This window comes from Pleurodeles waltl, chromosome 10 (genome assembly GCF_031143425.1).
Source record: "Pleurodeles waltl isolate 20211129_DDA chromosome 10, aPleWal1.hap1.20221129, whole genome shotgun sequence".
NCBI classification, from domain to species: domain Eukaryota; kingdom Metazoa; phylum Chordata; class Amphibia; order Caudata; family Salamandridae; genus Pleurodeles; species Pleurodeles waltl.
The window spans coordinates 117,767,279-117,794,797 of record NC_090449.1 but is presented as its reverse complement, the minus strand read 5'-3'; the positions used below and the strand labels follow the sequence as shown (position 1 = coordinate 117,794,797).

The window sequence follows — 27,519 nt, the reverse complement described above, 5'->3', positions numbered from 1 at the left end:
TACCGGCCTGTCTCCTGCCTTCCAAAGAAACCTGCTCCAGCGAGGCTTTCCAAGGGACCAGCGACCTCTGAATCCTCTGAGGACTGCCCTGCTTCAAGAAAGACAAGAAACTCCAGAGGACAGCGGCACTGCTCCAAAAGAACTGCAACTTTGTTTCAAGGAGCAGATTTAAAGACCCCCTGCAACTCCCCGCAAGAAGCGTGAGACTTGCAACACTGCACCCGGCGACCCTGACTCGACTGGTGGAGAACCAACACCTCAGGGAGGACCCTCCGGCGACTCCGAGTCCGTGAGTAACCAAAGTTGTCCACCCTGAGCCCCCACAGCGACGCCTGCAGAGGGAATCCCGAGGCTCCCCCTGACCGCGACTGCCTGAACCTAAAGTCCCGACGGCTGGAAAAGACCCTGCACCCGCAGCCCCCAGCACCTGAAGGAACGGAACTTCTGTGCAGGAGTGACCCCCAGGAGGCCCTCTCCCTTGCCCCGGTGGTGGCTACCCCGAGGAGCCCCCCCCCTTGCCTGCCTGCACCGCTGAAGAGACCCCCTTGGTCTCTCATTGAAAACCATTGAAAACCCGACGCGTGTTTGCTCACTGCACCCGGCCGCCCCGCGCTGCTGAGGGTGTACTTTTTGTGCTGACTTGTGTCCCCCCCCCGGTGCCCTACAAAACCCCCCTGGTCTGCCCTCCGAAGACGCGGGTACTTACCTGCTGGCAGACTGGAACCGGGGCACCCCCTTCTCTCCATTGAAGCCTATGTGTTTTGGGCACCTCTTTGACCTCTGCACCTGACCGGCCCTGAGCTGCTGGTGTGGTAACTTTGAGGTTGCTCTGAACCCCCAACGGTGGGCTACCTTGGTCCAAAAACTGAAACCTGTAAGTGACTTACTTACCTGTGAAACCTAACAATACTTTACCTCCCCCAGGAACTGTGAAAAGTGTCCACTTTTAAAACAGCTTATTGTGTTTTATGTAAAAAGTATATATGATTGTAGGAAGTTGGCTCTGTATGTGCTATTTCAAAGTAAGGAATAGCATGCACAGAGTCCAAGGGTTCCCCTTAGAGGTAAAATAGTGGTAAAAATAGATAATACTAATGCTCTATTTTGTGGTAGTGTGGTCGAGCAGTAGGCTTATCCAAGGAGTAGTGTTAAGCATTTGTTGTACATACACATAGACAATAAATGAGGTACACACACTCAGAGACAAATCCAGCCAATAGGTTGTTATATAGAAAAATATCTTTTCTTAGTTTATTTTAAGAACCACAGGTTCAAATTCTACATGTAATATCTCATTCGAAAGGTATTGCAGGTAAGTACTTTAGGAACTTCAAATCATCAAAATTGCATGTATACTTTTCAAGTTATTCACAAATAGCTGTTTTAAAAGTGGACACTTAGTGCAATTTTCACAGTTCCTAGGGGAGGTAAGTATTTGTTAGGTTAACCAGGTAAGTAAGACACTTACAGGGCTTAGTTCTTGGTCCAAGGTAGCCCACCGTTGGGGGTTCAGAGCAACCCCAAAGTCACCACACCAGCAGCTCAGGGCCGGTCAGGTGCAGAGTTCAAAGTGGTGCCCAAAACACATAGGCTAGAATGGAGAGAAGGGGGTGCCCCGGTTCCGGTCTGCTTGCAGGTAAGTACCCGCGTCTTCGGAGGGCAGACCAGGGGGGTTTTGTAGGGCACCGGGGGGGACACAGGTCCACACAGAAATTTCACCCTCAGCGGCGCGGGGGCGGCCGGGTGCAGTGTAGAAACAAACGTCGGGTTCGCAATGTTAGTCTATGAGAGATCTCGGGATCTCTTCAGCGCTGCAGGCAGGCAAGGGGGGGATTCCTCGGGGAAACCTCCACTTGGGCAAGGGAGAGGGACTCCTGGGGGTCGCTTCTCCAGTGAAAGTCCGGTCCTTCAGGTCCTGGGGGCTGCGGGTGCAGGGTCTCTCCCAGGCGTCGGGACTTTAGGTTCAAAGAGTCGCGGTCAGGGGAAGCCTCGGGATTCCCTCTGCAGGCGGCGCTGTGGGGGCTCAGGGGGGACAGGTTTTGGTACTCACAGTATTAGAGTAGTCCTGGGGTCCCTCCTGAGGTGTTGGATCGCCACCAGCCGAGTCGGGGTCGCCGGGTGCAGTGTTGCAAGTCTCACGCTTCTTGCGGGGAGCTTGCAGGGTTCTTTAAAGCTGCTGGAAACAAAGTTGCAGCTTTTCTTGGAGCAGGTCCGCTGTCCTCGGGAGTTTCTTGTCTTTTCGAAGCCGGGGCAGTCCTCAGAGGATGTCGAGGTCGCTGGTCCCTTTGGAAGGCGTCGCTGGAGCAGGATCTTTGGAAGGCAGGAGACAGGCCGGTGAGTTTCTGGAGCCAAGGCAGTTGTCGTCTTCTGGTCTTCCGCTGCAGGGGTTTTCAGCTGGGCAGTCCTTCTTCTTGTAGTTGCAGGAATCTAATTTTCTAGGGTTCAGGGTAGCCCTTAAATACTAAATTTAAGGGCGTGTTTAGGTCTGGGGGGTTAGTAGCCAATGGCTACTAGCCCTGAGGGTGGGTACACCCTCTTTGTGCCTCCTCCCAAGGGGAGGGGGTCACAATCCTAACCCTATTGGGGGAATCCTCCATCTGCAAGATGGAGGATTTCTAAAAGTTAGAGTCACCTCAGCTCAGGACACCTTAGGGGCTGTCCTGACTGGCCAGTGACTCCTCCTTGTTATTCTCATTATTTTCCCCGGCCTTGCCGCCAAAAGTGGGGGCCGGGCCGGAGGGGGCGGGCAACTCCACTAGCTGGAGTGTCCTGCTGGGTTGGCACAAAGGAGGTGAGCCTTTGAGGCTCACCGCCAGGTGTGACAATTCCTGCCTGGGAGAGGTGTTAGCATCTCCACCCAGTGCAGGCTTTGTTACTGGCCTCAGAGTGACAAAGGCACTCTCCCCATGGGGCCAGCAACATGTCTCGGTTTGTGGCAGGCTGCTAAAACTAGTCAGCCTACACAGATAGTCGGTTAGGTTTCAGGGGGCACCTCTAAGGTGCCCTCTGTGGTGTGTTTTACAATAAAATGTACACTGGCATCAGTGTGCATTTATTGTGCTGAGAAGTTTGATACCAAACTTCCCAGCTTTCAGTGTAGCCATTATGGTGCTGTGGAGTTCGTGTTTGACAGACTCCCAGACCATATACTCTTATGGCTACCCTGCACTTACAATGTCTAAGGTTTTGTTTAGACACTGTAGGGGTACCATGCTCATGCACTGGTACCCTCACCTATGGTATAGTGCACCCTGCCTTAGGGCTGTAAGGCCTGCTAGAGGGGTGTCTTACCTATACTGCATAGGCAGTGAGAGGCTGGCATGGCACCCTGAGGGGAGTGCCATGTCGACTTACTCGTTTTGTCCTCACTAGCACACACAAGCTGGCAAGCAGTGTGTCTGTGCTGAGTGAGAGGTCTCCAGGGTGGCATAAGACATGCTGCAGCCCTTAGAGACCTTCCTTGGCATCAGGGCCCTTGGTACTAGAAGTACCAGTTACAAGGGACTTATCTGGATGCCAGGGTCTGCCAATTGTGGATACAAAAGTACAGGTTAGGGAAAGAACACTGGTGCTGGGGCCTGGTTAGCAGGCCTCAGCACACTTTCAATTGTAAACATAGCATCAGCAAAGGCAAAAAGTCAGGGGGCAACCATGCCAAGGAGGCATTTCCTTACAATGATACTGTAATTATTCAAAGTTCCTAAAGTACTTACCTGCAATACCTTTCTAATGAGATATTACATGTAGAATTTGAACCTGTGGTTCTTAAAATAAACTAAGAAAATATATTTTTCTATAACAAAACCTATTGGCTGGATTTGTCTCTGAGTGTGTGTTCCTCATTTATTGCCTGTGTGTATGTACAACAAATGCTTAACACTACTCCTTTGATAAGCCTACTGCTCGACCACACTACCACAAAATAGAGCATTAGTATTATCTCTTTTTGCCACTATCTTACCTCTAAGGGGAACCCTTGGACTCTGTGCATGCTATTCCTTACTTTGAAATAGCACATACAGAGCCAACTTCCTACAGGGCCAAATCAATTGGTGTCTTCAGGCTTCTCTGATGGGGGTCGGCTTAGCAGTCCTTTTCTTTTTGAGGTCTCCAGGAATCTGACGAGCTATGTTCAGGGGAGCCCTTAAATCCTGGATTTCGGGGATTCGAAGGGGTCAGAGTACATTATTCCATGGATACTATCCCTGATGATGACTACACCCTTCCGGTGTCCACTTCCTTTAGGAAGGGGGACACAGACCTAACCCTATTGGTCCCTGTCATCCAAACCAAGATGGAGGATTTTTCAAGGGGGGGGGGGTCACTTCAAGTCTGGACACTTTAGGAGTGGTCCCAGCTGAGGTTGTTTTGTTTTCCCTAATTTTCCCGCCAGACTTGTCGCTAAAAGTGGGGCTTTGTCGAGGGGAGCTGGCATCTCCACTAGCTGGAGTGCTCTCGGGCACTCTAACAAGGCCTGAACCTTTGAGGCTCACCGCCAGATGTTACTGTTCCTCTAGGGGGAGGTGTGAAGCACCTCCACCGAGTGCAGGCTTTGTTTCTGGCCGCAGAGAGCACAAAGGCTCTCACCCCATGTGGTCACAAAACTTGTGTGGAAGTGGCCGGCTGGTACAGCCTGGTCAGTCCTGCCCTAGAGGTTTGGCTAAAATACAGGGGCATCTCTAAGATGCCCTCTGGGTGCCTTTTTCAATACATCCAACACTGGCATCAGTGTGGGTTTATTTTGCTGGGAATTTTGATACCAAACTTCCCAGACTTCAGTGAAGCCATTATGGAGATGTGGGGTTCGTAGTGACAAACTACCCGCCCATATACTTTATATGGCCACACTGCACTTAAAATGTCTAAGAATGGACAGACACTGTAGGGGGATATTGCTCAAGCAGCTAAGCCCTCACCTGTAGTATAGTGCACCCTAGTGCACCCTGCCTTATGGCTGTAAGGCCTGCTAGAGGGGTGACATACCCATGCCACAGGCAGTGGTTGGTAGGCATGGCACCCTGAGAGGGGTGCCATGTCGACTTTGTCTTTTTCTCCCTACCAGCACATCCAAGCTGGAAAGGCAGTGTGCATGTACTTGGTGAGGGGTCCCCCATGGTGGCATAATACATGCTGCAGGCCTTGGGGACCTTCCCAGGCCACAGTGACTTTGGTACCATGGGTACCTTTGACAAGGGACTTAACTGTGTGCCAGGGGTGGGCCAATTGTGGGAACAATGGTATAGGTTTGAGAACGAACACTGGTGCTGAGGCCTGGTTAGCAGGATCCCAGCACATTCTCAGTCACTTCAGCAACAACATCAGGCAAAAGGTGTGGGAAGAGGGGTAAACCATGCCAAAAGGGGCACTTTCCTACAGGCTGGATTTGTTAAGGTGATGTGTTTGATACCAAACACCATAGGATTCAGTGAAGCCATCATGTAGCTGTGTAACCCATGATGGCCAGTGCCTAATACATACCTTAAGATGTCTTCCCTGTTCAAGTACAATATCTAGCAATTGAACAAGCCATCATAGGGGCATGTCTGTTCATGCAGACATGCCCTCACGTGTATTATAATGCACCATGCCTTTAGGACTCTTAAGGACTGCTGTAGGGGTGACTTACATATGATACCTGCATTGACTTTGACTTTGGTATGGCACACAATGAGTGTTTCATGTTGTGTTTTCAGCCATGGCTTGCACCATGACACGCGTTTTTTAATGGCAGGCTGTGTGCAATTTGTATGGGGGGGGTCCCCTTGGCATGGCAAAATACATGTTAGAGGCCTTAGGGACCCGCTTTAGTACCCATGCCCTAGGTACTAGGGATACCATTTTCTAGAGTCCTGTAGGGGTACAAAAGTCCTGCCAATTGTTTCACAATTTAGTAGCTTGTTTTTAGTGGAAAGAGCACTGGCACTGGAGCCTGTTTGGCATACTTCAGTGCACTGTTGAAGTCGAAAACCAGGATCTAGCGGTTCAAATGGGGACAGAAGTGAGGGAGCATCTGCACAGAAGTCCAGGTTCCTACATCCAGGTATTGACAGCAGATAGCATTTTCATCTTAAAGACAGCCTAACCATTGCATATTTGCAGAGCATAGTTGAAGAGGTATCCATGGCACCAGAAGTACGCAACCGTAACTCTTGTTCTGACAGCAGCTCTGTCAAAAGCCATTTTAGCCTCCCAAAGATCTCAAAAACTCATGAGACGTGGACACATCCCTCTGCCAGCGACCCAAGGGAAAAGTTACTAGGTTATGGGAAACGCAAATAAAGAGACTTTTTTTTTTTTTTAAGTTGCACTGCATTTACCTTGTGAGTTTCTAAGTAGTTATTAGGATGGCACTTTTATTGAGCATTAATATTCAATTAATGAGCTGAGACCAAGTACTGGCCTTTTAATCACTTAATACACTTTAGAGTAAATTGACTTGAACAACATATTTATCAGCTGCTGAGAATTATATTTCTGGGCATGCAAGTAGATTCAAAAGTATTTTGACCAAAGGCACATAATGATTTGAGGGTCGTATAAATTATCAGGGAATTCTTAAGAACTGGGAGAAGAGAATAGCTTTGAATCAATTTAAGAAGCTGCTTGGAGAAATATTTGAGCTCCCGGGACCATTCATTAAGTTTGTGATAAAACGGATTACTGGGCCTCATAGACCAACTAATGAGATACTAATTTCAATCATGAACTCTTGAGGCTATTAATGAGATTCAAAGTTTAATGAACCTCGGACAATTACAAAACATGTATACCAAGTTTGTTCTGTGACTCAGTAATGAGATTCTTATGCGATTGTTTAGTGCTAGATAAATAATACCTTTTCAGTGGTATGTGCAAGGGACAGCCTAAAAGTAATAAATATATTTTTTGATCTAGACTATTGATGAAAAATAAATTTGTTTGTGAGGTGGCACAAACCACTAGTTGATGGGTATAATCACATAGATGAGAGGAGAAATAATCACTGGAAGATGTTTGTAGGGAAGTATGTAGATCTAGCGGCAGTGGGTAAATGTGCAAAGGTGGTCACTCGGTGGGAGAGCTAAGTGGAGGAAACGCAGAACTGATGAGCTACCAGAAGCTCCTTGCGTATGTGTGTGCGCTCATGAAGGAAGAGGCAGAGTGATAGCTCTGTGAGGTGGAAGAACGAATTTGGTACCTGTGTGTAGAGTATGTATCATGAGTGTATCTTGTGATCGTGGGGAGGTGATAATTTGGGGGTGGAGCAGAGTACTAATCAAATGGGTCTGAAGCCTATCAAGTGGGAGAGGTAGAAAATAGAAGCACCCACATAATCTCATTCCACACCATACAGTTAGCTGATTTGTAAGAGTTCAGTGGGTAACCATGTGACTTTGGAGGGTGTTCACTTTGACAAAGGATGGCCAAGTCTTTAACTTCTTGATCAGAGGTGATTGTCACCCAGGTTCAGTTGGCCCAGAAATGTTTCATCCGATAGCTCGTACAATAGCATCACACAAAGATGTGGCATGTTAATTTTCTGGTAAGCATCTGTTCATTTATCCAAATACACGGAGATGCTTAGGGCCATTTGACGCCTTGCTTATGGAAGCCAAGGATTATGAGAGTGTCTGGTGATTGGAGTGTCTTTGTTTACTTGCTATCATTGTGGATTTGCTTACACTACTGCAACTAACTGATGTTTAGTTTTTCAGTTTGGAACCTTACATTAGCTGTTGAGGTTCAATAAAATGTATAGAAATGACGATTGGTTATGTGTTATTTGGTTTCGCAGATGTGTGGACATTAGCTGTATGTCAAGCAAACGTTTACCAGCCCCTTGTTGCTGTTCAACATGCCTAAAGAGCTAAATAAGAGAATCTACATAGTCAACTACAGGACCTGTCTCTTCTGGTCATTTCTGTCTGCTGTAGTAACACCTCTGATGAAACCTCCGTGTTTTTTGTACTCCTCACCAGACAATCACTGAGTTGAAGGACAAACTGTCTGATTTGCAGTGGAAGATGATGCACCAAGAGATGCAAACTAAAACCCAAGACACTGAAAAAGAAGAGCTGAAGGAGCAACTGGATGTGCTTCGCAAGTGAGTCCTGAGTAGTAGTTATATAACTGGAAACAAGTGAAGGTTGAAATGGCAGATTCATGCTTTACACCATGTTGATGTGTATTCTGCCCACTTTTTTTTTTTGCTTGATCTTGATATTTTTCACTTGAATTCTATCAAAATTGTAGGCCATGAGCTCTTAGACGTGTAATACTTGCTGCACTGGGCCAATCAATTGTAAAAGCCTCCACAAAAGAATGTTAACCTTAGCCTATTGTGCAAGATACAGTTGACCATAATATGGGATGCCCTTTAATAAGGGTCCTGAAAGGACCTGAGTCGGCAGAGTGAGTACGATTTTTATGAAGGTTTAACAGCTTCCATCCAATTTCAAAACATCAGTTACGGGAAGGTTATCAGCCACAGACATTTGCTCAAATGGTAGCGTGTGCTCTCAATCACATGTATAGTATGAAACAGTTGCCTTGTCATGGCTATGGCTTCTTCATTGAATACAAATTGAATACTTTTTAGCTTTCAACCTTAAAATGGGGGTGATGTAGAGCAAAAGAGGGCTTCCAGATAGGCAGGAATGTTGGGTGCTACTGCCTAAAAAAAGGAAGAGTTGCAGTTTGCACCAGTTTTAGCACTAGCCCCTTTTGGTAGTTGAGTTCACATTGTGCTCAGTCCTGTGTTTACATTGTGGTTTCCGCAAGCAAGTGCCAACAGGTCAAATTGATGTATGTAGTAAAGTTAATAGCACATCTACAAATACCTTATTCTCCATTCATTGACAGACTTCAATTACTCCAGCACCAAACACACACCAGAGTCCATTGCAGATACTATTAGTGATCATGGTATTTTGCAATGGGCAATATATGTTAGGTCTAAAGGACCCTGTGAATGTGAGATTACCCCACTGTATGATACAAGACTCCCACTCTTTTTGGGTTGGACCATAATTGTGCCACGCAATGGTGCAGTTAAGATAAATGTTTTATTGCTTATGACTAATGGCATACCATCCTATATTGTTGCTAACAGAAAAAAAAAACTTACACCAGCAGTCTGGGAGGGGAATAAAATAATCCTATAAGATGGCATTTGCAGCTTGGGTTGTAAATAAAACTTAATATTGGAATGTTTCCACCATTTTTTTCATAGATGCTGGCAACGGAGTGTCCCACTACCTGCCTACCCATGCTTCGCAGACAGTGATGTACTGCCGCCAAGGAAGCATGCACTAGTAAACTCCAACTCACCGATCGCCATATCCAAGCGAGTACCCAAGTTGAAAACCTGACCTGCCTGTCCCCTCCTTCTCTGCCACTGTGTGAGCAGCCACTGATAAACTCAAATATGCCTGTGTACCTCAGAGCACCTAATACAAGCCATGATCTGCCTGTTCCCTCCTGTCTGATTACCCACAAGCATGCATCACTCCGTCCTGTAAGGCAAAACTGACCTGCCTGCCCACTCCCATCGTGCCACCTCATGGGCAGTGTAGGAAAGTGCCCCTTTTGGACAATGTCACCCTCGCTTTTTGCCACTGGTACTGAGGTTTTTCAACTGAGGTGCACTAGGTTCCTGCTATACAGTTTGGCAGTGCTCTTTCCCTAAAACAAGGTAAAAGGACTAATTGTGCACAATTAGCACTGACTCTAGTACACTAAGGGCCAGATGTAGCAAGCAGTTTTGCCCATTCTGTGTCTATGGAAAAATGTGTTCGTACATATGGCCCTAAGTCCCTAGTAAATGGTACCCCAGCTACCCAGGGACTGGGTACTAGCGAGGGCCACAAAGGGCTGCAGCATGTATTGAGTTACATACCCTAGACCCCCCGCAGACTGCATGTCGTGGCGCAAGCCATGAGTGAAAACATGACATGGCACACATATTGCCATGCCTCAGTGTAAAGATCACTCCTTCACAATGGTTTTTCTTTTTCTTTGTGTATCTTCTTTATTAAGTTTCAGAGAGTCATGACACCTTCAGCGCAGCTCCTCTTCCAACCTCCACCTCTTTCCAGAATCCTCTTCTCCTCCAGCCTCCCCATTCTATTTCTGATCTCACTATCTACATCATGACATTCTACATTCTAACAAGCAGTACATCATATGAAATAATGGAAAATAACATCTCCACACTCAGTCATTGCATCTAAACATATACGTCACCCCTATTAGCAGGCCTTGGAGCCCTAAGGCGGGGACATTATATTCGATGTAAGGACATCTCTGCATGAGATGACATGCCACCTTGATGTCTAGTTCAGGCACCAACCGCACTGTCCGGTTCACCATTGTGCTGACCACCGAATACACTGATGCAACAGCTGCCCAGGAGGTGGTCACTGAGCTCCAGCACGACCAACCTGTCTCCCCACCAAGCGAGACAACCTCAGGGCTACGAGAGCCATCCTGCACCAATACCCTGGGTACCAGATGCCTTGCAGCAACTGCTTGTTTAAGTCCAGACTTAACTCCAGTACTGCAACCACCAAAGACCAGCCACCTAGGGATGTCCGCATTGCAGAGGCCATCACTGAGAGTAGGCCAGCTGCCTTGTTTTTGTCCCCTTCTTGTAGGTCCAACCAAGAATTGCTGGAGCCTTGACACAGGAGCACACAGTGATCAAAACACACTGCACCCAAGCTCCACGACTTGGGTCCATGACAGCCAACACTGTTCCTTTGTTCCCAGGACCCCCACCCACCAAGCCCCCTGTTGGGAGCTCCTCGACTTGGCCCCAAGTCCCCCTTTGCAGCTTGTTTCCGCATGGCACTGCTCTAAGCCGACTGTGCATTGCTCAAGGCACCGACCCATCCAGCACCTCGGCATTTGGACGACCCAGGGCAGGTAAAACTAAACTGATAGTGTTTCTTGTGACCATATCCCCCTAGCATCCTATGACCTAAGGAGGACCCCTGACAACCGAGTGCAAAGACCCCTGTGCAGTACAAGTGCATTTGAGTGAATTGTTACTTACTTGCAAGAATTGGTAACCCGCAACGGTACTTACCTTTTTTTGAAGTTTTTCTGGTGTTGAAACATCCTGTAAAAATAACCAGTTTTCTCATCAATCTGGTATTTGTAAAGCCCAGCTTGTCCAGGCACTTGAAGCAGATCTTCACTCGAGGAGCAAGGTCTTGATCCCTTTCCTGAGTTTGGTCAGCGTAGAGGCGGTCCGGAAGTGGATGCCAAGGTTGCGGGTGTGTTCTTTTGGCGTGGGTGTGTGGCCGAGCTCCAAAGGGCCACCAGGAGTTGTTCAAGAGGGTGGTGTTTTTTGCAGAAGATGAGAACTTCCTTCTTGTCTGTGTTCAGGTTGAAGCAGTTGTCCTTCAAAACATTGGTCTTGAGTTTCTTCTTGAGTGTGTGTCACATTTATGGACCTTGTGTGTTCAACAAATGCTTAGCACTACCCTCTGATAAGCTTTAACTGCTCACCTACACCACCACAAAAGAGAGCACTTGGATGATTACTTTAACCCTTGTAAACCAACAAGGGTCACCTGGACTATCTGCATAGTGTTCCCTTATGTTTGGTGCACCACATAGCTAGCCAGCTTCCTAGATAGATATGTAGATCCACTACATAGATAGCCAGCAGCCACTGGCAAACTCTTCCCTGACCGCACCCTCAGAGGACAAGAGGCCACACCTGAACCATTCAACCCCTCTACCTCTCCTGCCATGCTGGAATCTGCACAGCAAATTCAGCCCTACCAACTAACGGCACCCAAGACAAACTCAAACCCACCACCCCTGCTCTGGAGCATGCACTGGCAAACTCTTACTCAGCCTGTGAGGGCTTGCCTTCTGGTGTAATCACCACAGGCTGCCCATGAGAACATGGCTCAGAAATTAATAGGGTCAGAGGAGTATTGGGTTGTGTCCCATACCTGCAGCGGCAACCAGGCTTGGAGAGACACTGAGTTGTGGCTCATGCAGAAGTAACAAACACAGCCATTAGCCAGGCTTGAGAATACATTCTCATGTGGAGAAGTAAACCTGTCTGGAGCAAGTGCTTCTGCTACTCTCCATGCAGCATGATATGGGGAAGCTGCTGATGCCAGATTCGTACAATGCTGTTCCTGTCCCCTACCTTCCCTGGGGCTGCTGCACAGGGAGTGTGGCACCCCTATTCTCTGGGTCACTATTGAAGTTAATTTACTGACTGGTTTCTAGGACTTTCGTGCCGCAACTTACCACTGGGCCACACAGATTGCAGTGCTTCCTCACCTGTTAGCTTAGTCCATTAAGCAACACATAAGGGACAAGGAATGTAGTGGTCTATGTATGTGTTATGGGTATTAAATACGCGTGTATTTTCTTCCACCTATCTTTTGTAAAATGATATGTATTATGTGCAGAAACAAAATATCTACATCTATGCATCCAATTGTAACCACTGTGAGATGTGCCTCTCGGAATTGCAGGGAATGTAGACTGATGATCTTCCTGTGGTGTTTTTCATGCAAAACATCATTCTTTTTAACTTAACAAGTAAGGAAAACCTTTGCAGTCTGCACATTGGATTATATTAATAACAACCACTGTTGATCACAGGTAATACTGTCCCTCATAAATCATAATCTGCTGCTTGTAGAACTAAAATCAAATGTGTGGTAAAGTGTGACTTTGCACTGTCCAGAATCCTCCACTAATGAGCAGTATGAGTACACAGTATAACCTGCCCATGAACTTTGAGATGGAGGGCAAAAAGTGATAATGCAAGCCACATACATATTTATATAGTTTCCTATCTATAGGCCAGTCTTCCACCTTGGGGTGCAATATTATGTAATAGTATGATATTTTATAATAACACTTGAAACTCTTCTGACTTCTATGGGGTCAGGGTGCTCGGATTTGCATCGTGGTTCTGGGTGTGCTTTGGGAGTGACAAAGGGGTTGCTTGTCATTCCTGTATGGTAGATTTTGGGTGAGGTGTATATGTGAAGTTTGGAGACTTTCTAGAAGTATGGTGCTTAGTGTTACTTGGCATAAACATAGGGGTGTTGATAAATACTGTGAGAATAGTTGCTGTCACCTCTGCAGATAGCTACCCTTTATTTAGGAGTTAACTATAGGTATGCAGGCATAAAGAGCCATGTTTTTAATTCTCTACAGAATTGTAGAAGGTTGTGAATTAATCTTATTCTATCAATGCCTAATTTCTATCAGAGCCCTCTGGCGTGAGGAACATGCACTAATATGAAGATGTTTGAATCAAAGGAAGGTCAAGAGTGAAGCCAACATACATTAAACTTCTTTTATTTGTTTGTTGGTTGGTACAGAGTTTATGTTGAAGGAAGAGCAGTCTTGAGCTGTGAACAGAACAATAAGCAATGCACATTGCTTTGAAAGTGATGTATCTAGACATACATTTGCAGAGCCTAAGGGACCGTTGAGATGATTGTCCTGATATTAAGGATAAGAAGTTTGCTTTCAAAAGCAGTCTTAATTCACTGTAGATTCAGTATCACCCGGAGAGGTGCTCCGCAGTATTGTCTATAAAGTACTAGATTGCTGGTTGCTTGTGGCTTGTATCCTTTCAGAGAGCTCTACATAAGTGAAAACTTGACATGGCCATGACTTGGCCGTTTTATGTGACGGGAAAGATTGTTTTTTTTTTTTTTTAACTTGATTCACTTGAGGAAACTGGGAAAGGTTCAAATCCATAACCACATCTAGCTTCCTTAGTTGGTATTATGACTGATGGTTCAAACTGTTTATACTATATCGTTGTCAGCAATAGTCACTTTAACACAGACTTTTCTCAATTCTGACAAGTTTAACTTCGGGTCATTCATTAGCAATCATCCAGAGCTACTATGTCCTAGCTACTGCCATGAACCAGATGGGTCCTCAAGTTTATGTATAATTTGCATGTCATTGGGAAAATGTAGCAGTTGAGGTAGAGCTACAGGCTCGTGAACAGATAGGTGATACTATTAAGCATATCTTCAATGGTTTTTAAACTTTGCAGCCTTGACAATATTTTTTGTGGGTCAGTAATAATAATAATTAAAAAAAAGTGTGGTGTGTGACTCCGTGGAATTGGTGATCAGATCTGGTGCTGCAGATGCGCGTCTACCTGGATAAATTGTTTTCTTGGGTGCATCGCTTGGTGAGCGATAGCACCGCATCTCTGCACTAGGCACGTGGGTTCTGATATGGGATAGTTGTTGTTTTTTTTTAATTTTTTTTTTTTAAAGTCTGTAGCTAGGAAAACTGCTTCAAAGGGGTCACATGAATAATCTGACAAGAGTTCGATTAGGGTTTAAATTTTGAATTGGACTGCAGTGATAAGCTCTGGTGCATGAGTATAGTGCTTCCTTATAGCATCTAAATACTGAGCTGTTGACTTTTCAGTTTGTTAAATGGCAATGAACTTATGCATACCATATAACCTATTGTGACTTTTCATAGCCTAACTTATCAAAATGAGCTTAGTGTAAAAAGCATGTTAACACCGCTTTTATTTGCAACTCTTGTTTGTGTTGGAGGAGAAATAGCTCTGCAAGGATCATTTCCTTTAATGGTGCAAACCAATCGGTCTACTTTCTGCAGCAGGTGTGGCGATATACATGCTCGTAGACCCACCTGGGGTCCAGCTCTGTCACGTTTGTTTCTGAATTTGTATCCCACAATTGCTGTGTCTGTATGTATGCATCATAAAGCCACTCAGTCTGTAATATGCTTAAAGCACAACAGGTCATTCATTTAAGTCTTTAGCTTGGAAGTCGTGGTACCATGTGGAGTGAAACGTGGTAGACTGGTTATGTCTTCTGTTGTTGTGCTTGCAAATTGGTGCATATTGTGTCTCCGTATTTGGGGAGTGAAGCAGAGCCAGGTATAAAGGCCAATGCCATCATTAGGGTATCAGCAGAATACTGTAACTGTCACCCTGAGACAATGTAAGGTAGCCACTCTGCACAGGAGAAAGAACAGGGAGAAAGAGTTGGCTTATCTACGCAACTCCAGAAACAGCCCAACTCTATCCTAAGATGAGGCCAACCCCCACAATTTGTTGCGTTTAGCCTATAACACTCTTGTAGTACTTATGCCTTGACCAAACTCTGCACTGACTAGATTACAGAATAGGTCTTTAGACAGACGTATACCTTCATTGAACTGTCCCATGCATCTCCCCTACATATTACACATTACTTCTTGTAGATTCAGGCATGGTCAGGAGCTATCCAACAGGAAAGAAAATTATGTTCCAACATGCATTGTCAGGTGATTTATGCCTGTTACTATCTTAATGAATAGATAGATGTACCATATTCATGGATTCCTCCCTTCTTCACATCAGTCTGAGAGGAAGCTTTATACATTCAAGAGAGGAGCCTGTGCCAAGTAACGGGTCTATGACCTTGGCCAATGCTCTGAGATCAACCATGGATAATAAAAGTTTATTTATGATTGACCCTTCTCAGAACAAGCATTTATTCTGCCTTTGTGTTTTTTATTTTGTGACATTTTAGTGTGTGTTTGCAGTATCTGACTGCAGAGGCTATGAGGTTTCTGCGCATGTTGCATGTAAGATGACCAATCTAATGAAATAACAGACTTTATTATCTTAATCTTTCTTATTTCGTTAAATCTGGTATCCAATCTTCATCAGTTGTGGTTAATCCAGCAGGTGTTAGAGTTTACAGAACATTCCCTTCTTTGATACCTTTATGCAGCATTCATGTAGGCTGTAGCATTTACAGCACAAACTTTAGACTAGAGAATCTAAATATGATAAGGACTGTAACTAGCATGTGTGATTCACCCCCAGGGCCATGTTGCAATTGTACGGACAGTGGCAACACTAGTCCCCCCTCGCCCTACCACACTCCTATTACTTTTGATTCACTGCAGCTGTTGCTTCTCTGCTCATTGCCATTGCTTTCACAGGACTGTATTTTCTGTTAGTGGTTTTTAATTAGTGCTACATCTTTAAGTTCACCTTGCATATTAAAATTTTGTTTCACCTTCTTTCCATTTTCCAACATCTGTGTAATTTTAAAAGTTAGGAAAGAGAAGCTTACTAGCTATGGCATAAAGTGAAGAAAGTTGATAAGGGGCCAGAAGATAAATCATTTTTGCATTTACTTTTTTAGAGCATTCCTTATTTGACGGTAATAAAGATGCACATATATGTTGTAACCCAATATTTGGACCTTTTACTACACTTAAACCGGTTTACTAGAATCCTCAGGCCTAGAGAAATCTACTTGCCCACATCCTATGGCGAGTTAGATTTTATAAGGGAGAGCTACTTTTAGGGCCTGCTGGCCCATTCTGTCGATGTGGCAAAGAATAGGTGTTCTGTTCACTTACAAAGTGAATGAGCAGTAAAGACGCCTTTTAAATCTTGTTTTCATCTTGTCATATTTGCTCCAAGTTCAGAGGCGATGGTCAAAATTCAGTGTGTCTTAGTACAATTAACTTTGGAGTCCGAGAAAGCAAAGTAGAGCATTTTATACAGTGAACTGTCCGGCAATCCTGCTCTACAGAGTGTAAAATGAACGCTGTAGGATTTCAGGTTTTTTTCTAACACACATTGAAATAGCTAATAAGTGAACTGTACAAACATTTCAATCTATATTTAATTAGGCAACAAAGCAAATTTTTTGTAATTCTCTCTGATGAAAAACAATATTTTAATAGGATGAAAACAAATCCAAACACTTTACTTGGTGATATGCAAATAATAAACATGTTATCAGGAAAACTGCATGTTATTGCAATGGCGTTTGTGGCCATTTCAACAGAAATGTGCCGTCTGTAAATGACGGTGCACTACTAAATCACGTTTTAGTAATATAGTTATTAAAAATGATATTTTACACACAAACTGAGAAACATTATTGCCCCACCCAGATGACAATGCTATTGAGGAACTAAGAGGCAGGACGGGGTCATGTGTACCCTATATGTGAGCTACATTTTTAGTATATATGGAACAAACGTTTACTCTGTTAAATCAAACAAAAGAGTTTTTTGTGCAGCTGAACTCACATTTTGAAAGGCGCTCTCGTGATAATGAAGAAAAAGGGGTACAGTAAAATAAAAGTTTTTTGCCTAGGATCACACAATGTGAGACTAGTTTGCGGGTCAAGTACACTACAATTAGGTTGAGTAGACTATTCAAGTTACTAGATCCTCAGGCCTAGTATCATTTTTATGATTTGTCGAAGCCATGGACTCCTAGTCTGTGGATCTGCTAAAGAGCATTTGATTTCTCAATATTCTAATTAGAAAGTGCCAATAATTGTTTCAAAGATGAAAATGTAATGAAATCAGCACACGTCTACCTCGGTTAACCCTTATTCTGAGATAATTAAAGGCTGTTGTGATCTGATGTTGATAAAAGCATCCAGGGGTCCCTAGACAAACTCTTGACTCAGTCCTACATTCAGAAAACAAATCCGTATAGTTGAAAAATGTCCTACCAGTAGTAATGGTGCTATGATGCATGTGTCATTTATTTTGTTTAAATTATGGAAATGCCAGAACCCTAATTCCACAAGCCCATCATTTTGCGGCACCAAGTTTTCATTGCTAATAGCGCAGTGACGTCTAGTAGATCAACTGTGCAGTGAGTCAGATGTGATGAAGAATAAAAGGTATTACAAAGAAACACTTCTGTGGCTGATTTGTAACACAATATTTGTAATATGAAGCCCCATGTAACTCATGCATAAAAGATATGATTCAACACTTCCTCTATGCAGAAGGGAATTTGCCATCAAATGACAATGGTTAAGAGGTCTCCAACACTTGTTCCTGGAAACCCCAAACCTGAAATAAAACCACTTTCAAAGGGGAACTTTAAGGCATAAGCTGAATTGTAAAAAAATGGGTGGCCCAGGAAATTTGCAGATCAGTTTTGCTTTACACAAGAAATTCCTGGTGGAGAGTTTACTGTGAAGCTACCATGTGAATAGGAGGACAGCTGTATGGCCCGAAGACTGTTGATAAGAGAAATCCAAGTTCTTTCATGTTAACCATCGTTGCAGTTATGGTTGAAATGACAAGGGTCCTTATGATGGAGTGTGCAGGGATAAACAAATGTGATCATACAACAGTAGACTAGTTATACAAACAGTGTTCCCCTGAGCCTTTTTGAGACGTGAAGAAGAATTTGTTGTTTCAGTTAGTTAAAACCATCACAATTTTTCACCTTTCTTATTCAATTATATGTATACAAAATTAGAAAAATGATTGTAATATTAAATATGATCTTCCAAACTCACTCATAAACGACTAAAATGTCAAAATGACAACATCCAAGTAGTGATAAGATGTTATTTCAATGGTCCATGTATTGGCTTACATTTTACAACATAGTTTAAACAAAATATACCTGCTGCTGCAATTAATTGATTATAGTTGACCTGCAGGTCCTAATGCATCGGCTGTTAAAGGCTTCTTTTAACCATACGACCCTCAGATGGTTTAAGAATGGGCAGGTGCAGACTAGATGTACAATGTCTTCCCTAACCCTCTATACAGTCTGCATGATTTTGGGCCAGAGTGCTTCCACAAAGGCTGGTCAGCCAAGGACTGTAATGTCCCAAAGTGAGTGGCCATCAGATTTCTTTTCAGATGTGACTAGAAAGTCATACTTGGGTGTGCTGCCGGGTATGCTGCAGGTTACTATGTTTGGAGAACCATCAAGGCCTGGGTACGAGATGCAAGCTCTTGCTCTGAAAGAATGCATGTTGAGATAAGTTTGTGTTCCATATAGCTTTTGCGCATGTTGTTTCCAATGCAGAATGTAGGATAATCCCTCTAAGATGACTCCGGATCCAGGTCCACTGACTGTCATAAGGCACTGGAAAGAGCTTGTTCTTGATTTGCTCTTAACTTATGCCATACTTTTATGGCAGAGTACCTTCTCCCTCAGGTTTGATTCACAAGTCCAAGCTCTAATCAGCCCGAATGCACGCTTGTATGCCATAATTTGAAGTGTATCAAACAGCTGTGCACCCCTTCCAAGCTTGACCGCAGTAGCATAGGTGATCGATGGAAGATGTTTTTCAGAAATAACCGCCATAAGAGGTTTAAATGTAGGGCCAGTCAGGTTTTTGGCAAAGGCACAAAATGCAAATATATAAGCATTTCCTTTCTTGGTAATGTACTGTTCATGAGCCTTGAAGGTCAGCTTGTTATCTATGTACATCCCCAAATACTTGTAACAGTAAACGTCCTTGAAGATGGAATCACCTAGCCTGACCCCTGAAAAAGAACCGAAGTTGTTACATATGGACATCGTTTTTGTTTTTCATATATTCATTTCCAATTTATTAAGCGTGGCATATTCTGTGGGACCTGTACGTAGTCTATGTAGGCCCACTGTTGTATGGCTAAGAAGGACACTGTCATATGCGTAAGAAAGATGGGTCAGTCTTAAATGGCCCAGTTGAGGCGAATGGAAATTGCCCTGGTCGAGTCTGGGGGATAAATCGGCTACAAACAGGTTGACCAAATTCAGGAATAGCAGGGACCTTTGCTCTAAGCCAACTTAAGTGGGTATTTTTCTAGCCAGCCTGGTGCCAATCTAATTTGTATCCAAGGGGAGGAGTATAGCTGCTCCATAGCACATACGATATTGGATGGAAGCCTCCATATTCTTAGCTTTTTTCCATAGGAGACCCCGATCCACTTGGTCAAATGCCGTTTTGAAGTCCTAGGATAAGTGCATTTTATTTTTGGACCGCTTGCATTTGTCAGCAATTGATGTTAAAGCTAAAATATTAGTAGTTGTACCAAAGCCTTTGCGAAACCCATTCTGGTTGACTGGAATTAGGTGCCATATGTACGAACACATTTTCCCATAGACACAGAATGGCCAAAACTGCTTGATACATCTGGCCCTAGATCTTTTAAAGTTGACCATTGTGCGAGTTTCGCTAGAATTAGAGAGGCATAGTACCTTGCTTCTGCGTCAATAAGGGCAATTAGTCTGTAATTTACCAGATTTGAGTGATCCCCGTCCTTGTAAATTGGGCTTATTATTCAGCCTTTCCAGTCGCTAGAGATCGTATTTGTCAATGCCACCTCGTTATAAAGAGCGGTTAACTGTTGTGACCACTATTCAAGATCCTGCTTGTAAATGGCTTGTGGCATGCTGTTGGGGACCGACACAGCGTCCCTGCAACCACCTTTTAATCCCATTTACCACTTCTGTGGCTGTATAGGGCTTAACCATCAATTTTCAATGGATAGTAAGAGGGCATTTGCTGACATTTTGAGGGGTTCTTTTATTTCCTTTACACCAGTTGTGCCTTTCCTTGCTTTATTATGAGGAACCCGCTGTTAGAGAAAGCTTCGCTCAAATGGGCTACACATGCTTCGGTTATACTTAAAGAGTTTACTGGCACTTCGTCTCCGATTATGCTATTAATTGTTGACCAGAATACCCTTGAGTTTGGTTGTTTAGCATTGAAGGTCAGCTTCACCCAGAAGGCATTGTATTCCGATTTTTGACCGTGCCAAATTTGTTTCTTCTACTCTTTCCGCAGGATTCTCGCTTTCTCCCATAATGGGGACATTGCTGGAAGTTTACTTACTTGCCTAATTGTTCTTCCTAGATCCTTTTTTATTGTTTGGCATTTTGATGTTAATCCTCAATGCCCCCAGGCCGCTCGCGTAATGGTAAGTCTTGCAGAAGGGGAATCAGCTAGCAGACAGGTGAAAAAGTACGACCTAGATGCTATGGTTGTATTACGACATGTGCAGCTGGCCTCCATTATTTCTTTTGCTTTATCGACCAGGCTGGGAAGTGAGTTTAGTCCATCTCAAATTGATGCTGTGGCAGGAGGCAATGTCAGGTGGTTCAGGCTTATGACAAGGAGGATATAAGCTTAGCTCCAAGTGCTGAAACATGTGATCGCTTTTTGTAGCATATTTAACTGTGAATTCCTTCTCCTATTTTGGTAATGGGAGGGAGAGAATGGTGTAATCGATTGTAGACCTGGTGCTTGCCCTATAGTAAGTATTTCTGGTTGGTCCGTCCTCTTTTGTTCTGCCGTTTGTCACTCTCAGACTTAAGTACTCCAGTGAAGTGACTAACCCCTGACTGATACCATCTCTACATTTGAAATGCTGAACCACTTGTGGTGTAACATCCCAGAGATCATTCTTAATTAGCAATAATTCTTCATCTCGAGAGGTGTAAATTAATTTGGTGTTAAAATCGACAGTTATAATTGTTTCCCACATTGGATTTACTGTTTGTATCTCGGTTACAATAGATATTAGATGTTTAAACGGAGCCCCTTTTTGTGGATGCAGTAGGATAGGCGTACATATTAAACAGCAGAACTATGTTTGTGTGACTGACGTGACTCAGGCTGAATTTTATTATTTATAAGTCCAGTGACAGCGATGGTAATTGCTCTGAACATACATGCAGGCTGTTGACACGTACACTTCCAAGCCCACCACTGGTCTTTGAAAATCTGTGTAACTTTCTGGCCTCAGTGTGATGTAGCGTGAACACTGGTAACTGAAGAGGACCAGTTTGTCAAGTTTCCTGTAATGCAATTATCTCGTACTTGCTCCATTCCGACGGAGACGCCCCCCCCCCCCTAAAGTATCTTTTCCAGCCCTGCAGTGTTCCAGGTATAAATACTGAGTGATGTCCTCAGAGGAACATCCATCCCTCTTTGATGGAGTCACTTACGCACCGGCATGTTTAAGATGGATGGTAACTAGTGCCATTCGTCCTTATCCTCCACATCTCCTTCCTTGACCTCCACATTGTTAAGCCTGCTCAACCACCAGCACCACTGAGTAAACTGGTTTCAATCTTGTTTTAGAAGTTCGAGCAGTAACGGAAGTTGACAAAGATGAAGGTTAACAAGGCTTTGCAGGTTTCCAAAGAGATATGCCCAAGCATCAAATTTCTGAATCATGAATTTCAGTTCTCCAGATGGACCCAGTCTTTTCATACTGGCAATTGTCCGATTGCGAGAGAAATTTAATTGGCAATAGGTCAGAAGACTTTAAAATCCTCAAAGTAGGTATAGCAGCCAGCAGCCTTAAGACATTACCACTATTGAAGATGTCATGTGGTCCATGCGAAGAATAATGTGGGGTTAGACCCACACGATGGCTACCATCCTCCATTGTGCGGGTAATTGCTGCTGTAGTGGTGGAGCGAAATGATGCGCCAGAGTCAACCTTTATTGTGGTTTGCTCCCTTTCATTTGTCACAGGCTTGTCGCCGGAGTGCGATGTCGTGATTGGAGAATAGGCCTTGACACGTTTTCTTGTGGATGTTTGATCTTTCATTACTACAGATCTGCTTACGCTCTTTGTTGTTATACTTAGTAATACACCACAGTTTGGTGACCTTTTGGAGGTGTCGCATGGGCCTTTCTTCTGCTCGAGGTTGCGACCCTTCTAATTCTTGAGACAATTCTTGGGAAGGCATAATCTGCACTGAATCGATAGAGTCCTGTTGCAGACCAGGCTGTAGGTGCAATTTCTTCAGCCCACTCTGTACAATATTCTCTGTGTCTGGTATTGATTGCGTTGAATTCGTAGTGGCCAGAGGGTCCCTAGATATGCAGTGATCTATTTGCTCCCCATTTCCAGTGTGATTTCCTTTTAGATTCTGAGTTATAGCAGTATCTAGGTTTGGATGTACCTGCAGGGGCTCAAAGATCGGATATCATTTCTTATTTTGAGTGGTTACTTCTAGGGGAGGGGGAAGATTTTTCCTTGCTTTTCTTGATCATTTCCTCTGTCTTTTGCGCTTAGTACCAGGATCATTGGTTCTTGATCCTTTTGTTCCCCTAAGTGCAAGGTGTCCCAGAGATAAGATGCCCTTTAGATCCTGGCCCTCTTTCGTATTTTGAAGAAGTGCAGGACTAATATAAGGGTGCCCTGCACCCGTTGCCTGCAGTTTAATGGATAGTCCGACAATTTTTACTGTTATGCCTTCAGCCACTGGTGGTTTAACTGAGGTTGTGTGTGCAGAGCCTTGGTCTGATTGGATTGGTCACCCTGCTTGTTCGTTTGTACGCCTGATAAACTGTTTGATGTCGGGGGAGGGGGGATTCAGTAAATGTACCTAAAATTGGATGAGCGAAGCCTTGGTCCAACATGAGTTGCTTGGCCTGATTGCTTGTTTGCACATTTATCGAACATTGATTCTTCTCCTTCAGACCTGAGTTCTGATTTTTTTTTAATGTATTTGTTTAAAATGCTAATCAAGATGGCTGGAAATTAACTCCGTTTGTTGATATAGGACTGCACCCGCATACTGATGGCATCAAAGGGTTCCTGTCCTGGTCTTCCAATATGAAATCTGTCAGTTTCTCCATTTGACCTTATTTGCAGAAATATGGGCTGATATAGCATTCATAGGATCAGTTTGAAGATCAACCTTATCTGATTGCATGTTGAGAGCTGTAATTGTTGTATGAAGTATGTTTAACAAAGAGGCATAATGTCTAGAGATGTTTGATGCCTCTATGAAGGACTCTCCTTTACCTGACTTTTCTCATCCGGTGCCCTTTTCTGTGGGCTCTGCGTTGGGGGACACATGGGCTGTATCAGCTGGTTGATCCTGAGTCAGGCTTGCCAATAAATGTCCCTGTGCTGTACAAACAAGAGCAGAGTCGGCGGGCAGGTCCAGATCCAAAGTGCTTGAAATCTCCATTGGTGACAATAACCAGACTTCCCCTCGAATTGGGCAGATTTATTTATTTTAGCCTCTCGTGCCTTTACTGACTCGCTGTTGTTTGTTAATGAAATAGAATGAAACCACAAGTTATTGGATTTTTCCCTGGGTTTAGATGCGCTGCTATCGCTTTTGTTATTCCTGATTAAGCCTTGTTTGCCAGATACTTGTGTTGAACAGAACAGATTGCCTGTGTGAATTGCCAGTTGACTGCCCAAAGCCTGTAGTAGCACTAGTGTCGTTATGTGATGCATTTATTTTAAAACTGACTTCCTGAGCCGGACAGCTTGCTGTTACAAAGTTTATTTGCGGTGAAAGAAGGGACGATAGCCCCACGATATTAGTAGTTGAAAAAAGTGTCTGACGTAGGATTATTTAAAAAGGGGAATTTGTTGGTGCACGTTGGCGCTCCAAAGGTAGTTAGCGGCACTTGGGCAGAGAAAATTGAAGAGGCAGCTTGGGCTGTTTTTTTTTTCTTATTTGAATTCCCAGGCATAGATTTCGGAATTTGACTTCTTGGCATCTTTCGCTTGTTCCAGGTGCTGTGCACCGGTAGTTGTCTAGATTTACCGAATCTCATTGCATTGATGGTTGGTTCACAAGTGTACCGGCTATAGGAGGTGAGTCTTTCTTCCAAGTGAGTAGGAGGTCAAAAACAAGGAGAACTGTTAGTACTGTTCGCCGGTGCGCACCACACCCCTCCTTGAAACAGGGCACTAAGTGGGAAGATGAATGTGTGCCCTGGTAGAAATAACAAGTTTAAGCTTCTGGGAGGGGGACACGAGCATACACACTGCAATTTCGGTACAACATGTGTGGCTCTCAGGCCCTCAAGGGACAATATGCGACATAGTGGCATAATGTAGTTAACAGGTCACAGTTCTTAAATGCATGATCAGCTGCAAAGACTGGTCGAGCGCGGGAGCGTAGGGAGACGCAAGCCACACCAGCTATTAACCTGACCGCTTCCGCGACACCCTGGTTCTACCATAAGGATGCAGTCCTGATACCGCACCGCACTGGGGGGGGTGCTGCCTCGTGCACTTGCTATTGGACGTTGCAACTACTGCTTACTTGTGTTTTGCCCATTTGAGAAGATATGTGTAGGAGTGAAAAACTGGAGCCCAATGGTCCAGCACTGACAGCAGCTAGTGATTCACAATAGTGGGTGGTGGTGGGTAGGACTCTTTTATACACACACACAGTTCAAGATGGTCACCCATCGGTATGCTCGAAGTCTTAATTGTAACTTGAAAGAAAAGGTTGTGAAAGTCTATGGATCTTCTCAGTTCAAGGGTATTTTTAGAAATGATAGAGGCCTGCCAAATTGGAAGTGCAAATAGATTTGAGGACCCTGACATTGTGGTGGGTTGTTGGAAGGATGGGAAAGAGGTAAAGGTTAAGGAGAAAGAGGAGCAGGGCAAAAAGACTGGCTTAAGATTTAGGCTAATTTAAATGGGATTCATTTGTATGTATGTGTAAGGAAATGCCTCCTTGGCATGGTTGCCCCCTGACTTTTTGCCTTTGCTGATGCTATGTTTACAATTGAAAGTGTGCTGAGGCCTGCTAACCAGGCCCCAGCACCAGTGTTCTTTCCCTAACCTGTACTTTTGTATCCACAATTGGCAGACCCTGGCATCCAGATAAGTCCCTTGTAACTGGTACTTCTAGTACCAAGGGCCCTGATGCCAAGGAAGGTCTCTAAGGGCTGCAGCATGTCTTATGCCACCCTGGAGACCTCTCACTCAGCACAGACACACTGCTTGCCAGCTTGTGTGTGCTAGTGAGGACAAAACGAGTAAGTCGACATGGCACTCCCCTCAGGGTGCCATGCCAGCCTCTCACTGCCTATGCAGTATAGGTAAGACACCCCTCTAGCAGGCCTTACAGCCCTAAGGCAGGGTGCACTATACCATAGGTGAGGGTACCAGTGCATGAGCAGGGTACCCCTACAGTGTCTAAACAAAACCTTAGACATTGTAAGTGCAGGGTAGCCATAAGAGTATATGGTCTGGGAGTTTGTCAAACACGAACTCCACAGCACCATAATGGCTACACTGAAAACTGGGAAGTTTGGTATCAAACTTCTCAGCACAATAAATGCACACTGATGCCAGTGTGCATTTTATTGTAAAATACACCACAGAGGGCACCTTAGAGGTGCCCCCTGAAACTTAACCGACTATCTGTGTAGGCTGACTAGTTTTAGCAGCCTGCCACAAACCGAGACATGTTGCTGGCCCCATGGGGAGAGTGCCTTTGTCACTCTGAGGCCAGTAACAAAGCCTGCACTGGGTGGAGATGCTAACACCTCTCCCAGGCAGGAATTGTCACACCTGGCGGTGAGCCTCAAAGGCTCACCTCCTTTGTGCCAACCCAGCAGGACACTCCAGCTAGTGGAGTTGCCCGCCCCCTCCGACCAGGCCCCACTTTTGGCGGCAAGGCCGGAGAAAATAATGAGAAAAACAAGGAGGAGTCACTGGCCAGTCAGGACAGCCCCTAAGGTGTCCTGAGCTGAGGTGACTCTGACTTTTAGAAATCCTCCATCTTGCAGATGGAGGATTCCCCCAATAGGGTTAGGATTGTGACCCCCTCCCCTTGGGAGGAGGCACAAAGAGGGTGTACCCACCCTCAGGGCTAGTAGCCATTGGCTACTAACCCCCCAGACCTAAACACGCCCTTAAATTTAGTATTTAAGGGCTCCCCTGAACCCTAGAAAATTAGATTCCTGCAACTACAAGAAGAAGGACTGCCTAGCTGAAAACCCCTGCAGAGGAAGACCAGAAGACGACAACTGCCTTGGCTCCAGAAACTCACCGGCCTGTCTCCTGCCTTCCAAAGATCCTGCTCCAGCGACGCCTTCCAAAGGGACCAGCGACCTCGACATCCTCTGAGGACTGCCCCTGCTTCGAAAAGACAAGAAACTCCCGAGGACAGCGGACCTGCTCCAAGAAAAGCTGCAACTTTGTTTCCAGCAGCTTTAAAGATCCCTGCAAGCTCCCCGCAAGAAGCGTGAGACTTGCAACACTGCACCCGGCGACTCCGACTCGGCTGGTGGCGATCCAACACCTCAGGAGGGACCCCAGGACTACTCTAAGACTGTGAGTACAAAAACCTGTCCCCCCTGAGCCCCCACAGCGCCGCCTGCAGAGGGAATCCCGAGGCTTCCCCTGACCGCGACTCTTTGAATCCTAAGTCCCGACACCTGGGAGAGACCCTGCACCCGCAGCCCCCAGGACCTGAAGGACCGGACTTTCACTGGAGGAGTGACCCCCAGGAGTCCCTCTCCCTTGACCAAGTGGAGGTTTCCCCGAGGAACCCCCCCCTTGCCTGCCTGCAGCGCTGAAGAGATCCCTAGATCTCCCATTGACTTCCATTACAAACCCGACGCTTGTTTCTACACTGCACCCGGCCGCCCCCGCGCTGCTGAGGGTGAAATTTCTGTGTGGACTTGTGTCCCCCCCGGTGCCCTACAAAACCCCCCTGGTCTGCCCTCCGAAGACGCGGGTACTTACCTGCAAGCAGACCGGAACCGGGGCACCCCCTTCTCTCCATTCTAGCCTATGTGTTTTGGGCACCACTTTGAACTCTGCACCTGACCGGCCCTGAGCTACTGGTGTGGTGACTTTGGGGTTGCTCTGAACCCCCAACGGTGGGCTACCTTGGACCAAGAACTGAACCCTGTAAGTGTCTTACTTACCTGGTAAAACTAACCAAAACTTACCTCCCCTAGGAACTGTGAAAATTGCACTAAGTGTCCACTTTTAAAACAG

General features: G+C 45.0%; 1 protein-coding gene across 3 annotated transcripts in view; it reads left to right on the top strand.

Moving 5' to 3' along the window:
• The window catches only part of MAD1L1 (mitotic arrest deficient 1 like 1), a 1,860,878-nt gene that overhangs the window by 58,609 nt on the left and 1,774,750 nt on the right, over positions 1-27,519 (top strand). For all 3 annotated transcript variants that reach the window (XM_069209930.1, XM_069209931.1, XM_069209929.1), the window contains one exon: positions 7,959-8,083. In XM_069209930.1, the coding sequence (XP_069066031.1) occupies positions 7,959-8,083 (125 nt within the window). The remainder of the gene's footprint in view (positions 1-7,958; positions 8,084-27,519) is intronic.